The sequence below is a fragment of the Saxophila tyrrhenica genome (assembly GCF_035928015.1).
Source record: "Saxophila tyrrhenica strain CCFEE 5935 chromosome Unknown scaffold_10, whole genome shotgun sequence".
Classification (NCBI taxonomy): Eukaryota; Fungi; Ascomycota; class Dothideomycetes; order Mycosphaerellales; family Extremaceae; genus Saxophila; species Saxophila tyrrhenica.
The window spans coordinates 119,030-140,473 of NW_027041742.1; the positions used below are offsets into that span (position 1 = coordinate 119,030).

Sequence of the window (21,444 nt, forward strand, 5' to 3'; positions counted from 1 at the left end):
TGCCCGTCATTGGCGAAGACACTGTACCATCGTGGCCCGTCAATGGCGCGCTCTGCGCAATCGTGGAGACCCGGACATCCTCAGCACCGACAGCATGCACGCAGGACAGAGTTCTGCAGAGGCGCGTTGGCACATGTACCGTAACGATGCGGTGCGTGCGGTGACGTTCCCGGTCAAACCTTGATATCTTTGAAGCTACATGAGACTGTTCCTTCGTATTCACAAGACTGCAAGATTTCCTTCCTTCCACCATCACCATGGCGAGCGCCTTGACCAAGCTGGTGCGGATGATTTGGAGCGCTGCTCCGACGGCGCCGGATGGGAAGACTGATTTGCACGCCGCTGGAGGCGTGTCTGATGAGAAGACGTCCGTCTTCCACGATCTGCTACACCTCGGTGGCACAAGCTCGAGGACCATCGTTCAGGCATTCAACACCCTCGCTGCGGGCGAACCGCTCGACGACAAGAAATGGCTGCTCGAGCACGGTGTAGCAATGCTCCAGTCCCTTCCACCGGACAGGTAAGTACAATTGATCGATCTAGAGGCCTAGGCTGATGTCCTCGCAGTGGGCTGAGTGCAAAAGTGTCCGGAGCATTCATCAAAATGCTATGGCACGACTTACCACATCCTCCAGCAGCTCTGGCCGGCCCAGAAGGCCGCTACCGAAGACACGACGGAGGGGGCAACAACCACTGGGACTCCGAGATGGGCAAGGCCGGAATGCCATATTGCCGCAGCGTGCCGCCGATGAAGCCGAAAGGTACCAACTTGCCCGACGTCGAGCTAGTCTTTGAGAAGCTGCTCAAACGCAAGGGACCATTTCGCCCACACCCATCTGGCCTGAATCGAATGTTCTTCTCTTTCGCCACGATAGTCATCCATGAGTGCTTCCAGACCTCTCGCACTGACCAATGGATCAATGAGACTAGTAGTTATGTCGACCTTTCCACTTTGTATGGCAACACTGGCGAGGAACAGAAGAGAGTCCGGACCTATGAGAACGGAACCATATTCCCGGATTCGATCGCCTCGGAAAGGATAATGATGATGCCTCCTGGCGTGATTGCCGTTCTTATCATGTTTTCGAGGAACCACAACGAAATCGCTCATTCTCTTTGGTCCGTTAATGAAGAGGGGAAGTATGGAGACTGGGATGAGCTGACGAAAGAGCAAAGAGACTGGTCGGTCTATCATATGTCTTCCACGCCTTGCCATCATCTTTCTAACATCCGACTGTAGGCAGGACGAAGACATCTTCCAACTCGCACGCAACATCAACGTCGCCTACTTCGCCTCAGTCGTGCTGAAAGACTATGTCGCTGCCATCCTCAACACGCCACGCGCCAACTCTGAGTGGTCTCTGGACCTCGGAGGCGAAATCAAGCTGCGAGGCAACCGGGTCGAGAGGGGCGCTGGAAACGTGGTTTCTGTTGAATTCGCCGTTCTTTACCATTGGCATGCCGCTCTCAGCGCGGCGGATGCGGAATGGATGGACGATCTGATACGCAGGAACCTACCAGAACTGAAGTCGGTGGAGCAGATGACGCCCGAGCTCTTTGGGAAGGTGGTGAAGCAGGAAGGGCATAAGCTCATGTCGACCAAGCCACGAAACTGGTAAGTGCTGATGGGCAGGAGGTTTCGCTGAGACACGGTTGAGCTCTGTGTGACACTTTGCGACCCAGTGCTACTACTCGCTGTTCTGAGACATCCGCTGACCCTTTTGCCTCCTGCTTGTAGGACTTTCAACGGCTTGGAAAGAGGCGCAGATGGGCGGTTCGACGATGCCGATCTTGGCAAGGTCATCAAAGACTGCATTGATGAGCCAGCTCACGCATTTGGGGCTCATGGCACGCCGGCAAGTTTGAAGGTGGTCGATCTCCTGGGTCAGCTTCAAGCTCGAGGCGTCTTTAATGTGTGCACCTTGAATGAGTAAGTACACCAGCACGCCTACCTTTTTAGACAACGTAGAGTTGACAAGCAACAGGTTCCGACAATACCTCAACCTCCAACCATACACGAACTTCATGCAATGGTGTGAAGATGAGGAGACTGCGAGAGACGCTGAGCTCCTCTACGGTCACATTGACAACATGGAGCTTTACCCAGGATTGCAGGCAGAGTGCACAAAGCCGCCGATGCCAGGTAGCGGAGTATGCCCGGGGCAAACGACAGGACGTGGTATCCTTGACGATGCAGTGTCACTCGTTCGCGGCGACCGCTTCTTGACTTACGACATGAACAGCAGCACCCTCACCAACTGGGGTGTTGCGAAGCTAAACAATAGCGTCGCTAAGGGCGCATATGGAGGTGTCCTTCCGACCTTACTCTTTGCAGGTCTTCCGGGCGAGTTCACTGGCACTTCCGCATACGCCCTGCTTCCATTCTACACTCCCCAAGCGGTGCGAGAGATCTTGAGCGGCAACGGAGTACTGGAACAGTACGAACTGCAGCGACCTCCTGCCAACGCCACAAAGATCGTGGGCATACATACCCAGGCCGGTTGCAAGAAGATCTTCGAGGATCGCGACAACTTCGTGGTCATGTATCAAAAGGCGATCCGGAATTGCACCGATGGACATGACTTCATGATCGGCTGGGATCAGAGGAGACGGCATGACGAACGCTCGACTCTGCTTCACCGGGTCTTCTTCGAGGATGGATTCGAAAGCAACGTATCGCAATACTTCCGGCAGAAAGTGAGGACGTTGATCGAAGAGAGCTCCTTGTCGTATTCCTACCCGGACACTCGAAGATCCATCGACATCGTGAGGGACGTCACGAACGTCACACCCATTCTTTGGCTTGCGGAGAGATTTGCAATTCCATTGAAGACCCAGGAGCACTCTCGTGGAATTCTCACCCGGGCTGAGTTGTTTGAGCTGTACTTGGTGCTGTTCATGTACCAAAGCTTCAACATCCTGCCGAAGAATGAGTGGGCGATGCGAGAGGGCAGTCAGAAGGTCTCGCCTCTCTTGAGAGGCATTCTGGAGGGCCATCTTCGCACGCAGCAAGGCGGATACAAGGAAGTCTTCACGGACTATGTTGAAAAGGGCACGGCGTATGAAGTTGGGCCAGATGCCGACCGTCTCTACAAAGCTCTCGCAGCGACAGGCCTACCCACCGGAGATTTGGTGGGAGATTGCATCGGTATGGCCGCACCTGTCGCAGGTAACCTCACGCAGCAGGCCTCTTTGCTCATCGACTTATACCTCAGCCCCGGCTACGAGAAGTACAAAGACCGGATCGTCCAGCTTTCACACAGAGAAGACGCCGCAGCCGACAAGGAATTACTCGGCTTCGTGTACGAAGGCATGCGTCACGCTGGTGTCGTGCCCGGCCTCCCTCGTGTCGCAGCCCGGGAGATCACGGTCAAAGATGGCCAGCGCGGCCAAATTCCCATCAAAGAAGGCCAAACCGTCTTGATCGCGACTTCAAGGGCAGCTATGGATCCAGTCGCTTACCCGAACCCAGAGCTGATCGACCCCCATCGTCCCATCTCCTCTTACATTCTTCTCGGCCATGGACTACATTTCTGCTTCGGAGCGCGCCTGGTCGCGCCCGCACTTGTATCGACGCTGAAGGAGGTGTTCGGTCTCCGGAATCTGCGCCGCGCGCCTGGCAAGAAGGGACAGTTCGCCACGGTCGACCATCAGGTTGCGGGTGTTAACATGAGAGCATACCTTGACGCTAATGCCAAGGAGAGTCCCATCCCGACGACGTTGACGCTGATTTATGATGAGGAGCGGCATATGAACGGCAGTATTTGAGGGAAGATCGACAAGCTGATCCAAGTCATGCTGCGGGTCTTCACCTTGCAGAGCGGTGGGAACGGTGCTGAAGCTTCACCCGATAGTGGAGCGGATGAATGATGCTGGGATAGAGTTGTATCGGGAGAATGGAATAGCGAGTAGTTGGCAGGCCGAATCCTTGACCGGGGTCGGTGTATCTGAGTCTCGCGGTGTCAAGGGAAGAGAAAGCGTACGTATCTTAGCTGTGTCCCATCACGGGTGCTGCTCGTTATCTAAGTAATCAAAAAAAGACCAACTGAATGATGGTCAAAGTTGAAACCTCATTCCTCCGTGGGGCTTCGCCTCTTTCGGTTCTGTTGGCTCATAACGACCGACCCATCGAGTCGCCTAAGTATACAGGAAGACTGGGTATCGACGCAGTACCACCAGCACTGCTAGCAGTGCCAATAGTATTCAAAGCTTGCCACCGGATCACAAGAGTGAACGGTTGCTATTCGTATGAAGTCGTGTTGTTTTCCAGGAAAGGCAACTCTGGACCTCACTTCCCAAACTCCACCTTCCTCTTCACAAGCACAAGGACGGGGTGCATGATGAGCAACCTGCAATTGGGTACTAATAGATTTGCCAGTAGCAACCGCCGTATTCGCGAGGGCAGGATGTCTTCAAGCAACGTTCATCGTATAACCTACCGAATTCGCGAGCCTCCAACAACAACGACATATGGGCGGCCATCGAGCGGCATAATAACAGCAGCCGACTCCGTCCACGCCCTACACCAACAGAGCCTCTTAGGTAAACACTACAAGATCTGCTCCTGTTTTCTCTTCCTCCTCTCTCTCTCCCTCCCCCCAAGTACAATCCTTCCTCACACTCGCCACCCCATCCCCCCAACCCGCCTCTCATCCCCAGCCAAATAAAATGCCCCTCAACATCTCCCCCCTTCTCCACTCCGACATCCCCGCCTTCGCCCTCGTCGAAGCCGCAGCCGCCGCCCACTGGCCCTTCGCCCTCGCCATGGAAGTCCCCGGAACCCCCCGCACCGTCTTCGTCGAAGACTGGGCGCGGCAGACCCTCGATAAGCCTAATGCAAGATGGATGAAGGTGTCGGATGCGGAGACCGGGGAGATGGTCAGTGCGGCGTTGTGGCATATACCGGCTCGCGACAGCGAGGAGGGGGTGGAAGGGGAGGGAGGGAAGAGGAGGGAGGAGGAGGGGGTGGGGCAGCCGGATCCAATGCCGTTGTTGTTGGCGGCGGAGAGAGCGTGGAAGGTGTTTGAGAAGGAGTGGATTGGGGATAGACCGTACGCTCGTAAGCCCTTCTTCACAATAGCACTTTTCTATGCGAACTTCAATGCTGACTTGACATCTTAGTTCTCAGCCTCCTAGTAACACACCCCCACCACCAACGCCGCGGCGCCGGTACTCTGCTCGTAAAGCAATTCTGTCGTGATGCAGACGCTCAAGGCCTCCTCTCCGCCGTGACAGCGTCCGAAGCAGGCGAGGCGGTGTACGCGAAGCAAGGCTTCGTGGTGAAGAAAGTGGACCCGATGGATTTGCGGCCGTATGGAGTTGACGCTACGGATCTGAAGAGGCGGATGCTGAGGGAGGTCGGGTCGGACGAGGTGGCGAGATAACAGGCCGAGAGATAAGTAGTGGTTGAGGAAGGAAGTGAAGAACTGTGGGTGAGTAGCGAACTGCTCTAGCTCAGGAGATGGCAATATCCAAGCGAATGGACTGCCCAAATCTACTTCCTCTGCCTCTCAACAGCGTTTCTGCACCAACGATGGCTAACCCCACATCTCATCCGCTCAATCCACCCCATCCTCCAAACTCATCTCACTAACCTCCCTTCCCAACCCCCCCGCACCCCTCCCGCCATCAACCCCATTAGTCTCCCCAGTCCCAGCAGCCTTCTTTCTCCTTGCCGGCCTCTTCTTCTTCCCACCCCCAGCCGCGGCAATGGAAAGCGGCGCCTCTTTGATCCATCTCGCCACAGCTTCCGCACGGTCAGTGGAGATAGGATACTCCTTCGCCCGCTCGTCCTGGGCCCAGCGCTTAGGTGTAGGCTTCTGATTTTGCGGCGGTTGTTGCGGGGCCTTCTTCTCCTGCGCCTTCTCCGCGACAGCTGGGGCGGGGGAGGAGGAGCCGTTCGGCTCCGAAGAGCTGGCATCGCCATTGCCATCGCCATTGCCGTTGCCGTTGAGCAAGTGGTTCCCGTTCGCGGCCTTGTCCTTCAGCGGACCGGAGATGCCCTCTTCGTCCTCCATCGCGCGCTTTTCTCGCGCTCTGACGGCTTTCTGGAAACTCTCCTCGTCTACCACGCGGTCGTCGCTGAGAGCATCGATGATGGACTCCTGCTTGATGCGCTCACGCTTCTGCTCTGGCGTCTCGGTTCCGTTCGCCTTGTCGTTCGCGACTGCTCCGCCGTTGGCTTCCGTACCTGCGTACTTCTTCCTCGCCAGAGCGTTTCCCTGACCGGAGCTGGTAGTCGGCTCTTTCGCCCATCCGCCTGCTGCCTCGGGCAAAGGCGCCGGTGCGCAAAGTTTCTGCCATGGCACTGAAAGGCCAAGCCAGTTGTTAGCGCGGCGCAAGACTTCGATCCAGTCTGCGCGCGCCGGGCTGCGTGCGGCTTGGAAGATAGGGTAGCCGTCGGCGATCCTGGCCAGTCGAGCCGCATTGTGCGCATGACGGAGCAGTTCTGTTGGGCTGGTCTGCAACAAAGCATGCGCGAGGAGGAGACTGTGCAGCGCATCGGTGAGTAGAGGGTGATAGGTAACGGCTTCACGAGAACCGAAGGCCTCGGCCAGAGGATCGTTATTCAGCATCGCCTCGGTTGTTGCGGCGGTAGGAAAAGGCGGTAGGTCGGCAGGTGGCTTCTCAGCGAAGAGAGCGCTGGCGGGATGGATCTTGGGAGAGGGGAAGCGAGGCCAGCCATCCTCATTTCGTTCGAAGGGATCGGGCTTGTTGGGCTTCTGGTGCTTGATGACTGCACCATTGGAGGAGTTGAGGTCGTCGGGAGTAGCGTCGTCGTCCGAGTCGGCCAGTTCAACAAGGCGGTTCTTGGGCAGAGGCGTCTGGGTCTTGTTGCCGTTCGCGAGATCATAGACACGACGCATTATTTCGTTCGTGATCTCGAAAGGCAAGCCAGGCGTGTAGTCGAAGTGTGAGAGGAATGTGGTGTAGTCCTTGAGCGCACGCTTGGCGTTCGTCTTGACTTTCTTGCGAGCTTCAATCCGGGCCTGCTGCGCTGTCGCATCGACAGGTTCCCCACTTTCTGCAGCAGCCAGGTGTTCTGGTAAACCATCCAGGGCGGCATGCACGCTTTGACAGGCCATGGTCAAGTAGACGCCGGCGCGGTTGAAGTACAGCTGCATCTCCAGACTTTTGGGCTGATCCTCTTCCTTGAGTTGCGGTACTGATCTCCAATCGCGATGGCCCTTATTCCAAGCGTCCTGCTCGTCTCGCATCCTGCTGGCAAGTTCGAGCTCCTGCTGGTTGGGCTTGTGCAGTCGTTTGAGCTCGTCGGTGATGCGCAGCGCATGCGTGAGGTCCGCCGCAGCACCTTCCCACTGCTGCTTGAAGATCTGCACCAATGCTCTCGTCCGTAAGGGAGGCGCCTGCTGTTCCATTGGCAAGGAAGATATAATTTCGGTCAACGGGTCCAGCGGGGTGTACTGCTCCATTGCCCGGCTTGGTATCTTTTCGTGAAAGAAATGGACGTACTTTGCGTCTTCGATATTGTCAGCATAACCTATTCCCACCCAAACCCCTCGTCCAGCGCATCGGCGTACCAGTACTCCCCTGCTCCCTCTTCAGCACAATCCCCCCAACATCCTCCACCGTACTCGTCGCCTGCATCGTCGCCACGCTCGCCGCAACTTCATCCAGCGCAAAAGCCTTCGACAGCAACTTGACCGCTTTCTGCCGAATCTTGAATATCCTCTCCTTGCTCAGCTGGCTACTCGGCCCACCCCCAGCGCCAAAGTAATCCATGCGCCCAGTCATGGCCGTATTGCTCACGCCAGTAGAAGCGCGCACGCTATCCTGCGCCGCCTCATCCACCGCCTTCCGAATCTTGACGACATCGTAGAAGACAGCCGGGTCGACGAGGCGCGGGGCAGGCATGGTGTAGTTCTGGTGGGCGAGGGAGTCCAGGATCTCGGGGGGTAGTTGGAGCCATGGTCCGTGGAAGGAGGAGATGTAGCGCCAGTGTCTGGGGAGATTGTGTTGTTAGGGAATCGTTCAGGCGCATATGCATCTTTCCGCAGCTGGGTCACGTACTTACTTGTTCCTGCATATTACTAGACTCGAGCCCGCCGGGTCCGGGGTAGGCGGCGCGGCTTGCGCGCTGCCTTTTTTCTTCGCCATTGTATTTCAACGACGAGGGAGAAATGTGTTGTGTCAGTTCGGGGATGTAAGGATTGTGATTGAAATAAATTCTTGGGTCGAGGGGAGCGTCTTTGGAGAAGGTGAATTCGCCGGCAGATGCCGAGGGGTCGACGATCAATATGGATGGATATAGTCCTATTCACTTCATAATAATCGAAGGATGTGATGATACCTGAACTGTTACGACGCCCTCGAGTCACAAGACAGATTAATTGGAAGAGCGCCTGCACGGTAAGGAAGGAAGAACGCTCGACCGCTCGTTCTTGCTCATCGTCTCGAGAATTTGTTCACGAAGCTCCTATAATCCCCAACCTCCACCGACCCCTTCTGAATAGAAAGTACAGGATGAAGTATTATACACCTCTAACATCCCTCTCCCCCTTCACATCCCCACTGGCCCAACCCCGGCCCAATCTCCTTCCCTAAGTTATATAATCCATCATCAAAAGTCCCACAACTATAAGCCAGGCAGCCTCACAGGCCTAGACAATGGTTTATATCCTCCTCAAGCCACTCCGTCGTCCTCAAGACGGCGGTGGGTGACCAATCAAAGCCGCTCGGGCGCCATGAACATTAAACTCGAAATGTTGAAATAGCTAGGACAACAAGGGAAAGGGAAAGAGGTGGCAAAACAGGGGACACACATGTTGAAACAGAAAAACAAAAACTCAGGTAATAGAAGCAACATATTAAATTAGGTTCTTCTCCCTCCCATTATGGGGGGTTCTTCTTTGCTCTTCTGAATTTCTATTTTTTGGTTATTGAGGGGGCAAGGAGGACGGGAGTAGAGAGTACATGTAACGACGTAATGAGATTGTGATACCATTGTAGTCGGAAGAAGAAGGATTCTTTTCAAGCTGATCTTCTTACCTGCAGGACGATGCCCTGCTAAGCCATCTTGCCGGGACCTTTGCGAATAACGACTCGACTCACCAACGTGCTCGACAGCTGCCTTTGTATATATCTCCTAGGAACCTTCCAGCATGCGACATCTACAGTCACACCCCAAGGTCCTCTTTGTCGGCGAACATCTAGAAATGTGCCACCTGGTTTGGCCGAAGCATCCCCACTCGCCCCAGGGTATCATCTAGCTCAAACTCCCACAACGCCTGTCACAACTCCCGCTCAGAACGTGGTAGACGGGCTTTCTTCAGGTCACGTTCGCCCCTTCCGCTTGTAGGCGCTTGCTCTGGGCACGCAGATCGACAACGACGTTCTGCAGACCTCATCAGTTCATGCTGTTGGGAGGAGCTGGCATCTGGACGTACCGCAAGTGCCTCCGGATTCACACCATTCTCGATCAGCGACACGCAGTAGGAAAGCGTGTGTCGGTCCAGATTGGTATTCTTGAATGTCGTTAGCATCCACTGCCCGCTGTCATACTGGATTGATTTTTAGGATGTTGTTTACCAGCAGTGTCGAGATTTCGTGGAGGATGTCGATTGTTTCGCGTGCCGCTTTGCGCTTGTCTTCGTCCGCGGTGGGCATCTTCACGGTTCAGCTCCAGTTCCGTTATGCTGAACGATGCCGCGATTAAGAAACAAGTGATGGTCCACGCGACTCCGTTCAATGAAGAGGTGGTTCCGCCACGTGATGTCGGAGTCTCGGTTGATCAGCGCCGAAATCAGGGTCCAATCGCTTCGCCACACCACCTCCACACTCGAGCATCGTCACCAACCTGCCCTCCGCCATACCACAACCTCTCAACTCTGTGCTGAGCACAATCCTTCGGCAAGATGCCACCCATACCATCGGTGTGGCATTGGCATAGCTTGGTCGCAAGGCACGCCAAAAGCATCAAAGCAGCGGCCAACCGCATCGCCAAAGCCCTCGACAACCAGCTTGGTTCAGCACAGCAACCGACGCAGCAGCTCGAGACTGTCCTTGTCCGCAACACCCCGAAACAACCTCTTCACCCTCTTGCACGCATCCGACAAAGCCATTCGCGATGGTTCTCCACTGGACGAGCTGGTGTCCGTACCTTCACCTCCACCAGCGGAAGATCAGGCGCTCGCTTCGATAGGTCCGCCTTCCCGAAGTCGAGAGTCGCGACGACCATCTCGCAATCAGCCGGTCGAGCACCATTCGCTTCTACACTCCGTCCCAACTTGACTGGAGGCACTCTCGGCCGGACAGCAGGCGGATACGGCACTGGCTCAGGACGAGTCGGCGGGGCACGCTACTTCTCCCATGGTCCAGCAAGCCAGGCGCAAGTCGTCCAGAACGTCTCGCAAGCCGTCCGAGCCTTCTTCACACAAGGCCACAAAGCGCAGTACGACGGCGTGAACACGAGAGGAGAGAAGCGCTACAAAGCCGTCTCAGCCCTTCAAGAAGAGACGGGCAAGAAGCTGAACGCCCTTCCCCGCGCAACTCCCGGCAGCCGTCTCGAATTCGCCATCAACCCCACCATCACCGCCCTCACCTCCCTCAACGGCGTGGCTGGCTACAGCACCAGCGAGCAAGTCCAAGCCGACCACCTCAACACCTCCGGTCTCCTCGACGTCCTCTCCGTCGACTTCTCCCGCGCGCTCAAAGACCTCGCAGCGATCTTGAACGATCTGAAGCGACTGAGTGTCCTAGGCGACCTCCCCATAACCTACGCCGGCTCAACCCTGCTTGTCCACTTCCCCGGCTGCGACGCCGATACCGTCGACGGACTATGCAACGAACTCGGCATCACCCGCGGTGCCGTAGTCCAAGACGAGGACTTCGACGCCTTCACCGGCACCGAAATCGCGCTTCTCTTCCCCTTCGCTCCAAGCGCCGAGGGCAGCTGCGAAGGCCAAGACCTGTTCGAGGAGGACGAGCCAGTGCAATACTACCCCCAATACACCGACAAGAAACCGCTTTTCGACTACCGGCAAGTCATCTCGCTCTCCGATATGCTCACCCCATCTTCCAAAGGGGCGTATAGCACGCAATCGGACTCTGGGCTCGACGATGTGCTGCTCGTGGACGGAGAGCAGTACGCTTCCTCGCCATCTGCGTTTGAATCCGTGCGCTCGGGGAGTGAGAGTCTGAGTGCTGGGTCGAACAAGCATGATCCGCTGGAGTATCAGGGATTCGAGGGGATTTACCGGTTTATTGAGGAGTTGGACTCTGCGAGGAGGTAGTTGTCCGGTTGAGAGGGAGGGGGAGAACGGGTTTCTTTTGTTTGACGGTGCGATACCCGATGATGTTTTTTTATGGATGGGATGGAGATGGCTACACTTGGGCTCAGAATGATATCTCCACTTTATGAATTGATGGCATGGGAAGGACATGGAAGAGATGAAAAGGGATGCTGATAGCTGTCAAAGCATAGCTGAAACGTTTACCTTCCTCTCTAACCTCTACAACGTCACCAAGCTGCCTTGCGCAGACCTGTCGAAACTGCTACTCCATCCCCTCCATCAACTCGACCCGATCCAACCCCATCCCCCTCCGCCCCACCTCCTCCCTCAGCACCTCCCACTCCCCACCCTCCTCCTCGCCCCTCCGCCCGGGGTCCTTAAACCCCCACTCCCCCGCCACCTTATCCCACGCCGCGCGCTCCTCCTCCCTAATCCACCGCTCCCACAACGGCACCCCCCGCGCCCACGTCACGCGATCCATCTGATCATTCGCCGTCGTCACCACCACGTATCCTAACGAAGCGACGGTGCCGATGTAAGTCAAGAACCCCGCGAACGCGATCCCCGTCGCGTGGGGAGCGGTCATGGTGGTTTGGAGGAGGGAGAATTGCGTCGCTAACGCGTAGGCGGAGACGGGGGCGAGGGCAAGCAGGGTGGAGGGCAGCAGGGCGTGGCGTAGGAGTTTGCTGCGGTGGTGGGACGGGGTGGCGAAGGTGGTGTTTATGATGGCGATGGAGAGGGGGAGGTCGTGGGACCGGATGGCGGAGTCGAGGGCGAGGGTTGCGACGGAGGGAGGGATGGCGGATTTGGCTGTGTGGGGTTTTACGGGGATTTGGTTGAGCTCGCCGGAGGGGGTGCGGGAGGGTGAGGGTTTGGTGGCGTAGAGGTGGAAGATGGTGGGGAAGGTCTGCGGGCGGTCGAGGAGGGTTTGGAGGTTGGTGTAGGCGCGGAGGATGGCGGGGGTGAGGAAGATGGAGGGCGCGTGCATGAGGTCTTCGGCGCGGGTGGAGATGAGGGTGAGCAGGGAGTCGGCGCTGAGGAAGGCGGGGTAGCGGCGCGCGTTGACGGAGCCGAGGAGGGCGGAGGTTGCGGTGGTGTCTTTGCTCTTCTTGGGAGAGGGTTCTCTGTCGCTGGGCGGGCTGTCTTTGTTGGGGTGGATGTCGAGGAGGCTGTGGGCGATTGCGTCGAGTTGCTCGAGGACGTAGAGGATCCGTTGTTCGGAGGGTATTTTTTGGTCCTCTGGGTGTAGAGCGGAGGAGGCCAGTTCTGCTACTCGTTCGTGGAGGGCTTTGAGGTTCTGCTGGCTGGGTGGTTGCGCCGCATAGTTTCGCCGGGTATTTGGCGTCCATCGTCGATTGATGTGTGGCCCATCATTATATGTCTGTCCATCCCTTCGTCTTCTAGTCCTCTCAAAGGGTGGGGTCTGCGCAATGGTTGTATAGCTCCGTCCCGTCCATTGGAGTGCCGGTATGGCTACTCTTCGTATGTTGTCGCTTCGCCTCGCAGGCTGTCGCAGTGCTCGAACGCACTGAAGGCATATCGTTGTTCCCGTTCGCTCCATCGTCCTTGTTGGTATATGTGAGGTCCTCAATGTTGCCGTCACAAGGAGTGCAGTCCCACGTGGAGGTGGAGCTGGCGGAAAGTCGGAGACGGAGCGAACGCCTGTGGCGGTGCAATGACGAGGACGTCGCCAAGGCATATGACTTCTACCTCAAGGCAATCCAATACCACAACTTGACTCTGCTCATACACACGACTTACGATCTGGACTTAGTGAGGGAAAAACAGCCAGTCGTGACACTTCCGAATACGCCTGGCCTTCGAATAGACCATCTAGACACCCACCGACCGTGCAAGGGCAGCTGAAGGCAACATGCCGCCTCCTCCACCACCTCCGCCGCCCCCGCCGCCAATGCCTGGAGGAGCAGGAGGTGAGAGAGATTCGAGGACGCTGGGAGAGGATGCGCTGACAATTCCTAGGCCCGCCGCCACCACCTCCTCCACCTCCGGCTCCGGGCAATCTACCAGCACAACCCCCAAAAGGTGCAGCGAAAGGAAGGGTAGGTCATACTACGAGGATCTCTACGGAGAAATCGACTCGTGGAGATGTGGGAAAATGATCGACTGACGCACGACTATACAGGGCGCATTATTAGGAGACATTGAAAAGGGCAGACAACTCAAGAAAGTGCAAGTGAACGATCGATCAGCGCCTATAATTGACAACAAGAACTCGTCAAGCGGTGGAGCACCAGCGGCTGGAGCGCCGCCCATACCTGTGCCGGGTGGTGCGAGTTTGAAGCCACCAGGAGGGCAGAGCAGAGCGCGGAGCAACAGCGATCAGGGATCGGGGGGAGGGGCAGCGACAGACTCAGCACCACAATTAGGAGGACTGTTCGCGGGAGGAATACCGAAGCTCAAGAAAAGCAATGCGGGAGTCAACATATATGATTCAGACCCTGAGACGACTTCACGGAAGTCCTCTGCTCCTGCAGCTCCACCTCCTCCAGCGCCGAATGGGAATGCTCCTTTAAAGCCGCCTGGAGGCGCACCGCCTCGACCACCGCCATCAGCTGCTCCGTCTGCGCCTGCGCCTGGTGTCTCAGCTTTGAAGAACAATCTACGACCAACAATGCATACGAGCGCGACCGATCAGCCAGTCTCAAAACCGAAGCCACCTCCACCCATAGGCAAGAAACCACCAATTCCACCTCCAACCTCACGCAAGCCCTCAACAGCGCCATCAATACCTTCTGCGCCTCCGCCACCACCTTCAACCAGCCCGGCTCCTCCAAAATCCACGAGTCCTGCACCACCTACAGCACCGCCCCCACCACCCACTGCCAGCGCACCGAGACCTCCTCCTCCGCCCCCCGCTCCTCCTGCGCCTCCATCAACAGCACGATCACCTCCGCCGCCGCCCACACCAGAAACGAACGGCATCTCACGAGGGCCTAGTTTGGCCGAAACAGCGGCAAGAAATGCTTTCACGCGTGGGAGTTCGCCTGCTGCTCCACCTCCGCCTGCTCCCCAGCAAAGCCCACCCGAAAGTCCTGGCACGGCCCCACCGCCTCCTCCACCCCCGCCGACGGCAGCAGCTCCTTCACGACCTGTGTCAGCGGCACCACCTCCTCCGCCACCTCCGCCGCCTTCGAAGACACAGAGCTCAGGTGGAGGCATCCCAACCGCAGGCGGCATGACGTTGGGCAATGTCAGTCCTCCGGCCAACGCATCTACAACAACCTTGCCGAATCCTCAGACGGCGCCTCTTCGACCTTTAGATGCCTCGGCATACACTCTCACCTCACAATCGAGCATGACAAATGGGAGTGGAAGTAGGCCTAGCTCTTCCTCCGCAGCTGGAGGTGGTGGTAGGCCAGGGCAGAGGCTGATTATGGACGACGGGCGCTTCAAGTTCCAGCGAGAGGACCAGCTGCCGAAGCCAAGGGAGTTTAGTGGCGGGCCGAAGAGGTATCGGGCAGGGAGGGGGACTAGTGTGCCAATTGATCTAAGGGCATTTGAGTAGGATTATGGTGTTGGGGAGAAGAAGTAGAGGGACGAAGGGCGGACGGATGCCGGAATGATTGCGGTTTGGTCCTTCTTGTTGCGTTCGAGCGTGTGAGCTCGCTTTTACGGAAGTGGGTGGACGTGAAAGTGGACTCCCGTGTCACTATCTGTACACCATCAAATTCGAAGAAACAGTGCCAGGCAGTTCACATCCTTGTTCTTGCAACGTTTGAAGACAGAACCTGTCCCTCAAGTGCCGCGATCGGATTGCCAAATTGCCCCGCCATGTGACGTCGCTCGTACGCAGAGCTCATATTGCTCGAAAGAAAAACATTTCTGTTCCTGCATTCCCTCTCATAACAACCCAACCCATTGACCACCAACACTCTACCAAAATGGCCTCTCTATCCTCCTACGTCGACTTCTCCCAACCGAGCCTCTGGCGTACGCTCCCCTTCCCTCAACCAAACATCCCCCCACTAACATTTCTGCTCCGCAGTCTCCATAGCCTCCATCCTCTTCAACCCCACCTTCTGGAACATCGCCGCCCGCAGCGAATACCACAACAAAACCCTCACCCGCCTCGCCGGCGGCAACGCCCTCTACGGCTGCTACGCCCTCGCCGCCACCATCTTCTGCCTCGGCCTCGTCCGCGACGCCATCTATGAGCGCGCTTTGCGGTTCCAACCCGCCCACCCTGCCCTGCTCGGTTTCGTGCCACAAGCACTCGCCGCCGGGCTCGTGGTGAGCGGGAACGTGCTGGTCTTGACGTCCATGTGGGCGTTGGGCATCACGGGCACATATTTGGGGGACTACTTCGGCATCCTGATGGACGAGATCGTGACCGGGTTCCCGTTCAACGTCACCGGGAGTCCGATGTACTGGGGCAGCACGATGAGCTTCGCGGGGACGGCGATTTGGTTCGGCAAGCCCGCGGGGCTGGTGTTGACGTTTGTCGTGTTTGCGGCGTATAGTGTTGCGTTGCGGTTCGAGGATCCGTTTACGGCGGAGATTTATGCGAAGAGGGAGAGGGAGCAGAAGGCGGGCAGTAAGAAGGCGAAGTAGAGGGGGCGGTAAATAGGGGAAGGTTGTGAGAGGACTGGATATAGTCATTCAACATGAGCGGTGGCGCTGGGGGAGTGGGAAGATACCAAAAGGCATTTTGTTTTTGTGTTGAGAGGCTGATATTTTGATGCGTATGTTTTGTTTCAGAGGGCATCAAGTGTCGTCTGTACTTCCGCCGTTCCACTCGCTAAGGGTGCCGAGTGTCATTGTCTACAAGACTTGACACTTGCAGCTGAGCTGAATACCGTACCTCATCCCCAGAATGAGATAACGGGAGGAGAGCCATAGCGCCCGTGTCTCTGGCTTCCAACTCCTCACAGCCGCTATGCTGTGATGGTCGTGCACCACCATTACAAGCGACGCTGCCTACACTACACCCTCATGGCCTCAAGAGCATGAGAAGACTTCTTCGGCTCCCACGCACTACCCCCTAGCCCCACCCCCATACTCTCCTCCAACATCCACACCGTCCGGTCAAACTCCCGATAAGCCCTCTTCTTCCACTCCAACCGCTCCGTCGTGGGTCTGCCCCAAAACACCCACGTCAGCACCCACCCCAACATAAACCCACTCACAAAAGTGAAAAGAAAGTAAAAACTCACGACCACATCCCCATCCCCTTCCCCCGCTCCCACCACACATGCACCAATGCCTTCACCACCCGATGCTCCAACCCTTTACTCCCCGCCGCGCCCTCCAAAAACTCCAGCGTCCGGTTAACCCTTGCAGCGTTGAAATGGCCCGGTGGGTGGTGCCGGAAGGCGTAGCGCAGCCGGTCCCGGATCACGTAGCGCGCGGGCTTGGAGTACTGGACGGCGTGCAGGCCGGCGCGGAGGAGGTGGCGGTAGGCGTGGGTTACCTCCTGTTTCGAGGGGGAGGGGGGCATGGGGGCATGGTTGGGGGGGGGGGGGGTGTTGCAATGGGTATAACGTGGATGAGTTTGTGGTGGGTTGCGTGTGGCGGTTGTCGTTTGCTGGATTGGATGCGTGCGATTTAATCCACGACTTCGGATGGAAGTAAAGGTGCATGTACCTCCTATACAGAGATGGCCGCTTCGTGCACGGACCCGCAAAGTGTAGGGATGGATGAACGTGAATGGCGACGGTATACGACGACGGGACATAACCTCTCGATGTTTTCGATGGGCGCAGCGGGAAAAGCTCTTTCAACAGACACCGAGAAAGGGAAAGAGGCAAGTTCGCGCCAAATTGGTCATGTCGTTTCAATCTTTGTATACCAACTTGTCGTGCTATAACCACACTTTTAGTAATGAATCCCTTGTCCAAACCCACCCATTCACCATATCCAATCCCACACACCCACACCGAGCTGTCTAGCTAGAAAACGCATCCGCCTTCCGCCAGATGTACAGCCCATTGTACTCGCACCCGAACGGGCCGCCGAACCCACCATTCGCATACGCCATCACAATCTCATCCACCGAAGCGTACGTCCCGGCGACCAAGTTGAAGAAGCCAAACGCAATGATGAAGATGTTCACGCAAAGGCCAATCCACCCCCGCACGCCGCGCTTCTTGTAAAAGTCCCGGCCCATGTCCGCGTCGCGCATGCGCATGTACGCGAAGCCCCAGTAGATCCAGCCGAAGAAGGAGTCGAACAGGGCGCTCATGAGCGAGAGCAGGTAGGAGAAGAAGGGGATGACCTCGGCGATGATAAAGGCCATGACCCAGAGGCAGGCGAGGATGCCGGCCCAGCTGGCCCAGCCGACGACCGTGTGGTTGCCCATGTGCTTGGTGCCGCTGAAGAGGCGGAAGAAGACGAAGCGCGCCGACACGGAGGCGTACAGCACACCCAGGAAGATGAGCGTGGGGATCATGAAGGAGAAGGAGACTTTGAGGTAGGTCTCGTTGCCGAGGGAGCCAAAGGCCGGCGCGACGTTGTAGTTGGTGCCGGTGAAACCGTAGATGACGGCGCCGATGAGGGAGAAGACGATGATCTCGGCCATGGTGACAGCCCACAGGGCCTTGGGAAAGTCGTTCGGCTCCTTCATCTCCGCGATGAACGAGGGGAGCGTGATTTGGCCGATGAAGGTGTAGCTGATGTTCAGGAAGGCGTTCATGCCTTCGACGAAGCTGGTGCCGGCGAGGGGAACGACCAGGAGCTCGACTTTGCCCTGCTTCGGCCATGCTGTATCTGCAGACCCGCCGCCGGGATGGTCCTCGATGCCGGCGAAGATGGCGGCGAGGAGCACGGAGATGAAAGTGAAGAAGGCGCTGACGGTGGCGAGCCGAGCGAGAGCGCTGAACGTGCGAGGCATGCTGCAGAGGAACGAGACGACGGCCATGATGGCGCTGAAGCCGACGGTGCAGATGCCGCCGTTGGTCATGGTGTTGAGGTACTTGGCGCCTACCAGGCAGTGGAAGCCTTGGATGAAGGTGTTGTTTAGGAGGAACATGACACCGGTGAACCACCACGCCCATCGCTTGCCGAAGAACAGCGTCTGGCCAACGTCACAGACATCCTTGACTTCTGGGTGGCGGATACAAAATTCCCTACTCACGTGATTAGTGGAGCTTGAAATTTGAAAAATGTGTATGTAACTCACCAGACAATTAGTGAGGTGTAGAGCACGAATGCTGCTTGAACCACCGTGAGGATGATGCCAGGCACAAGTCCGAGTACCGAGTACGAGTACGGGAACGACATGATAGCCAAACAGATGTACTCAGAAAAGAGCAGAGCCGCAGTCTAGAACACGTATTAGATCCGAAATCATATCACAATTACTGATCAGATAGCAATGCTTTGGGGTGTCAAGGAAATGTTTTGGTGAGTTTTTGACATGACGGCACTCTTAAGAAAGATCAGAACGACATGAAAAGGGATCACACCTTTGGCCAGGTGCAAGTACGATACTGGATCGCATTGCCCGCCTCCAGCTCCATCTGCTTGCCGACAGAGACGTCTGCATCATCATCTCCGCTGTCTGGCGACTGCGACTTTCCCGTCAACGAAACGCGGCGGTTGGGGTCGATGGGCACGGCGATCGACTTGGTCCGAGGTTTGTCGATGCGGTTCATCATCCGTCGGCCATGGATAGCTTTCTCCTCGTCGTTGACGTAGATGCCGGTGTAATAACCAGCAGTCGCCCAGTTGGATTTAATGTCCGACGACTCGCTGGAGGCCATATCCGCGTCGGGATTGCCGGCCGGTCCAGAAGAGCCGTCCTTTTTGATGACTTCTACCGCCATTTTATCGAACGGATGGCGCGTATAAAGACGCCGGTGTAGTGGAAAAAAGGATCGGAACCGGTGATGTGCTGCAGCATTAATTGCTGTGTAGAGGTCAACGATATGCGCTCTGGCAAGAGGGTGTAGGCTGGGGGAAAAAAGAAGAGCGGGAACAAAGTCGAGCTGAGGACTGGGTTTTGTATCTCAGCGTGCCGCGCGGGAGCTTGCAGGAGCGAAAGGCCCAGGGCAAGAGTGGTTGTGAAAAAGCAAGACCCTGTATGACGACGAGGAGCCGAGCTCCACCAAAGGCGCACCTGCACGCCGCCGGATAGCGCGACTGGGGTTGCGAGCCATCTCTTCGCTGCAGCCCTCTCGCCGCGCGGGAATTGGTGGGCGCCGATGGATGACGGGAGCGTGGGTTCGCGACCCCCCCACTGGCGAGGGAAGCTAGATGGAAGCAGCCTCTCAACGGCCACCTTTGCTCGGCCATTTCAGCACGCGAGCAGATCCACATTGCATTCTCTGCTGATCGGCACGCTCGGAGGGCGATTCCAATAGTAAGCCTAGTAAATAACAAGCAGCCAGCGTTAAAAGAGTGGTAGATGTCGACAGCGACTGCTCCTTCGAGAACGAAGTAGGATCACGCAATGCTTGTCATGCAACTTGGCTCCATGGCAAGCAAATCTTGGGGCCATCGAAGAGCGGCTTGGATCGGGTCTTGGATGAGCGTGGTGGCGTTACGCCCACGTCTTCGGCTTGCTTCATCCGCTTGGAGGCTGGGCGTTCACGCGTTCGACGAGGTAAAATGGGCACGCGAGCCAACGTCGTCTCCCACACCCAAATCCTCTTGAACCCGTACAACATGTGATCCTCCCTTATCGACTTCTGCGGCATTAATCAACGCGGCAAGGCTGGCATCCTCCGGCACCACGACAGCCCTACCATGAAACTCCTTCAAACCAACCCACGGTTCAATCCCAGGTCTGGCACCTCCGTACATATTTCCCTATCATCACCTACTTCTATTCATATCAGACATACCCACTATCTTTCCTCCCCATCCCATCCTCTCCATCCTTCCCCTCTAGTTCTACAGGCCCAGTCTTCCCTCCGACAAACCACCGCGCACCCGAAATGATCCTCAAAACCATCTCCACCTCTTCGCTATCTCTTGGCGCATAAATCATCACAAAATCCACCGGCACGAACCTCTCAAACCTTCCGCCGCGCGAGAGGGGATGTCGTTCTCCCCAGCCCGCTTCCAGCACGGCTCTCGAGTCCGCCGGGTGTAGAGTAAGGTGCAGCGAACCATCGGACGCGTGAGCGTGGACGATTTCGTGCTTACACCGATGCGTTGTATGGGCGATAAGGTCTCCGGTCCGCGACGGTGAGGTGGAAGCTAAGAAAAGGCCGGTACCGTGTTTCTCGAAGCAGGAAGTTCCAATGCTCAACGTGTCGTCTGCTGCAGCCATACGCTCGATCTCGGACGCCAGACGCTGGAACATGGCCTGCGGAGCCTTCTGGGTGGTCTGCCTATCGTCCACGGAAGCGGGAAAAGGTTAGCACACTCAGATCTTGGGAACTGCTCAGTATCCTCCATGGCTCTGAAGGAAGCCGATCGACTGATTTCCCCTCTTTGGGCGATTATCTCCAGCTTACCTCTGAGGCGCGATTCCTTTCACCACCGGTCTCGGGCCACGTCGCTTGCGCAGACCCTTGGATCCGATGTGCAGATAGCCTCCATGCTGCGTTCGGTCCCTTGGCGAGTATGGATCACGCAATGCGAAGAGGCCCAACAGCTTGACTTTCAGAAACCCTTGTAGCGAAGCGGGCGTTCCTCCGGGGCCCAAGGCGAGGTAGGCTAGGTAATCGAGGTATAGTCGTAGCGACAGCGGCAGGAACGTCAGGAGGATCGTAAAGGTAAGCACCGGGCTAATCTGTGTGAAAGTGCTGGGCGTAGGTAAGTCGAGTGCCATATCGGCCATCTTTCCGTTCTCCATGGCTTCGAAGTTGCTGGTTTTCACCGTACCGAAATCATGCTAAACACACAAGAGCAGAAAGAGGCGGCACATTTCTACATGTACCCATTGAACAGGTAGGTACCAAACAGTGAATAAGGCAGGTGTTACACAGGGTTAAAGTGATATTATGCGCAGCAAACATCAGCATGACGAAAGAAAAGCACTAGTACCACTCCCCCTGCGCAACAAACACAAGACAACTGTAACCCAGCGGCCGCACCTACTCGTTCTCGTTTGCGAAACGTACGTGAGGAGGGCGGTGCTGCTGCTACACCAGGACCCCTTTTCGGGCGCTGAGGTGACTTTCTTATGCTGACTGGATGCTGGGCGCTGACATGGTGTTGGAATCTGTTGTGGTGGGCCTCAATTTAGCAGTAGACAGTGTAGTATACAGTACGCAGACACACT

At 56.7% G+C, this 21,444-nt stretch overlaps 11 protein-coding genes across 11 annotated transcripts; 5 read left to right on the plus strand and 6 right to left on the minus strand.

Moving 5' to 3' along the window:
* Nucleotides 1-257: 257 nt before the first annotated feature.
* Nucleotides 258-3,768, plus strand: LTR77_006551 (uncharacterized protein; the record flags this gene model as incomplete). The annotated part of the gene is made up of 5 exons (XM_064803793.1): nucleotides 258-520; nucleotides 568-1,182; nucleotides 1,241-1,615; nucleotides 1,739-1,930; nucleotides 1,986-3,768. 5 exons carry the CDS (start codon nucleotides 258-260, stop codon nucleotides 3,766-3,768), a joined length of 3,228 nt encoding a protein of 1,075 aa, XP_064657594.1.
* A 900-nt stretch (nucleotides 3,769-4,668) lies between these two features.
* LTR77_006552 (uncharacterized protein) lies at nucleotides 4,669-5,384 on the plus strand (the record flags this gene model as incomplete). The annotated part of the gene is made up of 2 exons (XM_064803794.1): nucleotides 4,669-5,059; nucleotides 5,122-5,384. The coding sequence occupies 2 exons, from the start codon at nucleotides 4,669-4,671 to the stop codon at nucleotides 5,382-5,384; spliced, it is 654 nt and encodes a 217-aa protein (XP_064657595.1).
* A 174-nt stretch (nucleotides 5,385-5,558) lies between these two features.
* LTR77_006553 (uncharacterized protein) lies at nucleotides 5,559-8,118 on the minus strand (the record flags this gene model as incomplete). Its single annotated transcript, XM_064803795.1, has 3 exons — nucleotides 5,559-7,480; nucleotides 7,542-7,963; nucleotides 8,036-8,118. 3 exons carry the CDS (start codon nucleotides 8,116-8,118, stop codon nucleotides 5,559-5,561), a joined length of 2,427 nt encoding a protein of 808 aa, XP_064657596.1.
* A 1,171-nt stretch (nucleotides 8,119-9,289) lies between these two features.
* Nucleotides 9,290-9,627, minus strand: LTR77_006554 (uncharacterized protein; the record flags this gene model as incomplete). Its single annotated transcript, XM_064803796.1, has 3 exons — nucleotides 9,290-9,355; nucleotides 9,408-9,521; nucleotides 9,550-9,627. The coding sequence occupies 3 exons, from the start codon at nucleotides 9,625-9,627 to the stop codon at nucleotides 9,290-9,292; spliced, it is 258 nt and encodes an 85-aa protein (XP_064657597.1).
* Nucleotides 9,628-9,732: 105 nt separating this feature from the next.
* Nucleotides 9,733-11,252, plus strand: LTR77_006555 (uncharacterized protein; the record flags this gene model as incomplete). Its single annotated transcript, XM_064803797.1, has 2 exons — nucleotides 9,733-10,112; nucleotides 10,163-11,252. 2 exons carry the CDS (start codon nucleotides 9,733-9,735, stop codon nucleotides 11,250-11,252), a joined length of 1,470 nt encoding a protein of 489 aa, XP_064657598.1.
* A 262-nt stretch (nucleotides 11,253-11,514) lies between these two features.
* LTR77_006556 (uncharacterized protein) lies at nucleotides 11,515-12,790 on the minus strand (the record flags this gene model as incomplete). Its single annotated transcript, XM_064803798.1, has 2 exons — nucleotides 11,515-12,675; nucleotides 12,782-12,790. The coding sequence occupies 2 exons, from the start codon at nucleotides 12,788-12,790 to the stop codon at nucleotides 11,515-11,517; spliced, it is 1,170 nt and encodes a 389-aa protein (XP_064657599.1).
* Nucleotides 12,791-13,125: 335 nt separating this feature from the next.
* On the plus strand, nucleotides 13,126-14,778 carry VRP1 (verprolin; the record flags this gene model as incomplete). Its single annotated transcript, XM_064803799.1, has 3 exons — nucleotides 13,126-13,183; nucleotides 13,233-13,312; nucleotides 13,396-14,778. 3 exons carry the CDS (start codon nucleotides 13,126-13,128, stop codon nucleotides 14,776-14,778), a joined length of 1,521 nt encoding a protein of 506 aa, XP_064657600.1.
* A 376-nt stretch (nucleotides 14,779-15,154) lies between these two features.
* OPI3 (Phosphatidyl-N-methylethanolamine N-methyltransferase) lies at nucleotides 15,155-15,824 on the plus strand (the record flags this gene model as incomplete). The annotated part of the gene is made up of 2 exons (XM_064803800.1): nucleotides 15,155-15,203; nucleotides 15,259-15,824. The coding sequence occupies 2 exons, from the start codon at nucleotides 15,155-15,157 to the stop codon at nucleotides 15,822-15,824; spliced, it is 615 nt and encodes a 204-aa protein (XP_064657601.1).
* A 371-nt stretch (nucleotides 15,825-16,195) lies between these two features.
* Nucleotides 16,196-16,710, minus strand: LTR77_006559 (uncharacterized protein; the record flags this gene model as incomplete). The annotated part of the gene is made up of 2 exons (XM_064803801.1): nucleotides 16,196-16,349; nucleotides 16,427-16,710. The coding sequence occupies 2 exons, from the start codon at nucleotides 16,708-16,710 to the stop codon at nucleotides 16,196-16,198; spliced, it is 438 nt and encodes a 145-aa protein (XP_064657602.1).
* Nucleotides 16,711-17,157: 447 nt separating this feature from the next.
* On the minus strand, nucleotides 17,158-19,036 carry LTR77_006560 (uncharacterized protein; the record flags this gene model as incomplete). Its single annotated transcript, XM_064803802.1, has 3 exons — nucleotides 17,158-18,337; nucleotides 18,391-18,533; nucleotides 18,677-19,036. The coding sequence occupies 3 exons, from the start codon at nucleotides 19,034-19,036 to the stop codon at nucleotides 17,158-17,160; spliced, it is 1,683 nt and encodes a 560-aa protein (XP_064657603.1).
* Nucleotides 19,037-19,799: 763 nt separating this feature from the next.
* On the minus strand, nucleotides 19,800-21,015 carry LTR77_006561 (uncharacterized protein; the record flags this gene model as incomplete). The annotated part of the gene is made up of 3 exons (XM_064803803.1): nucleotides 19,800-19,953; nucleotides 20,057-20,548; nucleotides 20,675-21,015. The coding sequence occupies 3 exons, from the start codon at nucleotides 21,013-21,015 to the stop codon at nucleotides 19,800-19,802; spliced, it is 987 nt and encodes a 328-aa protein (XP_064657604.1).
* Between the last annotated feature and the right edge of the window lie 429 nt (nucleotides 21,016-21,444).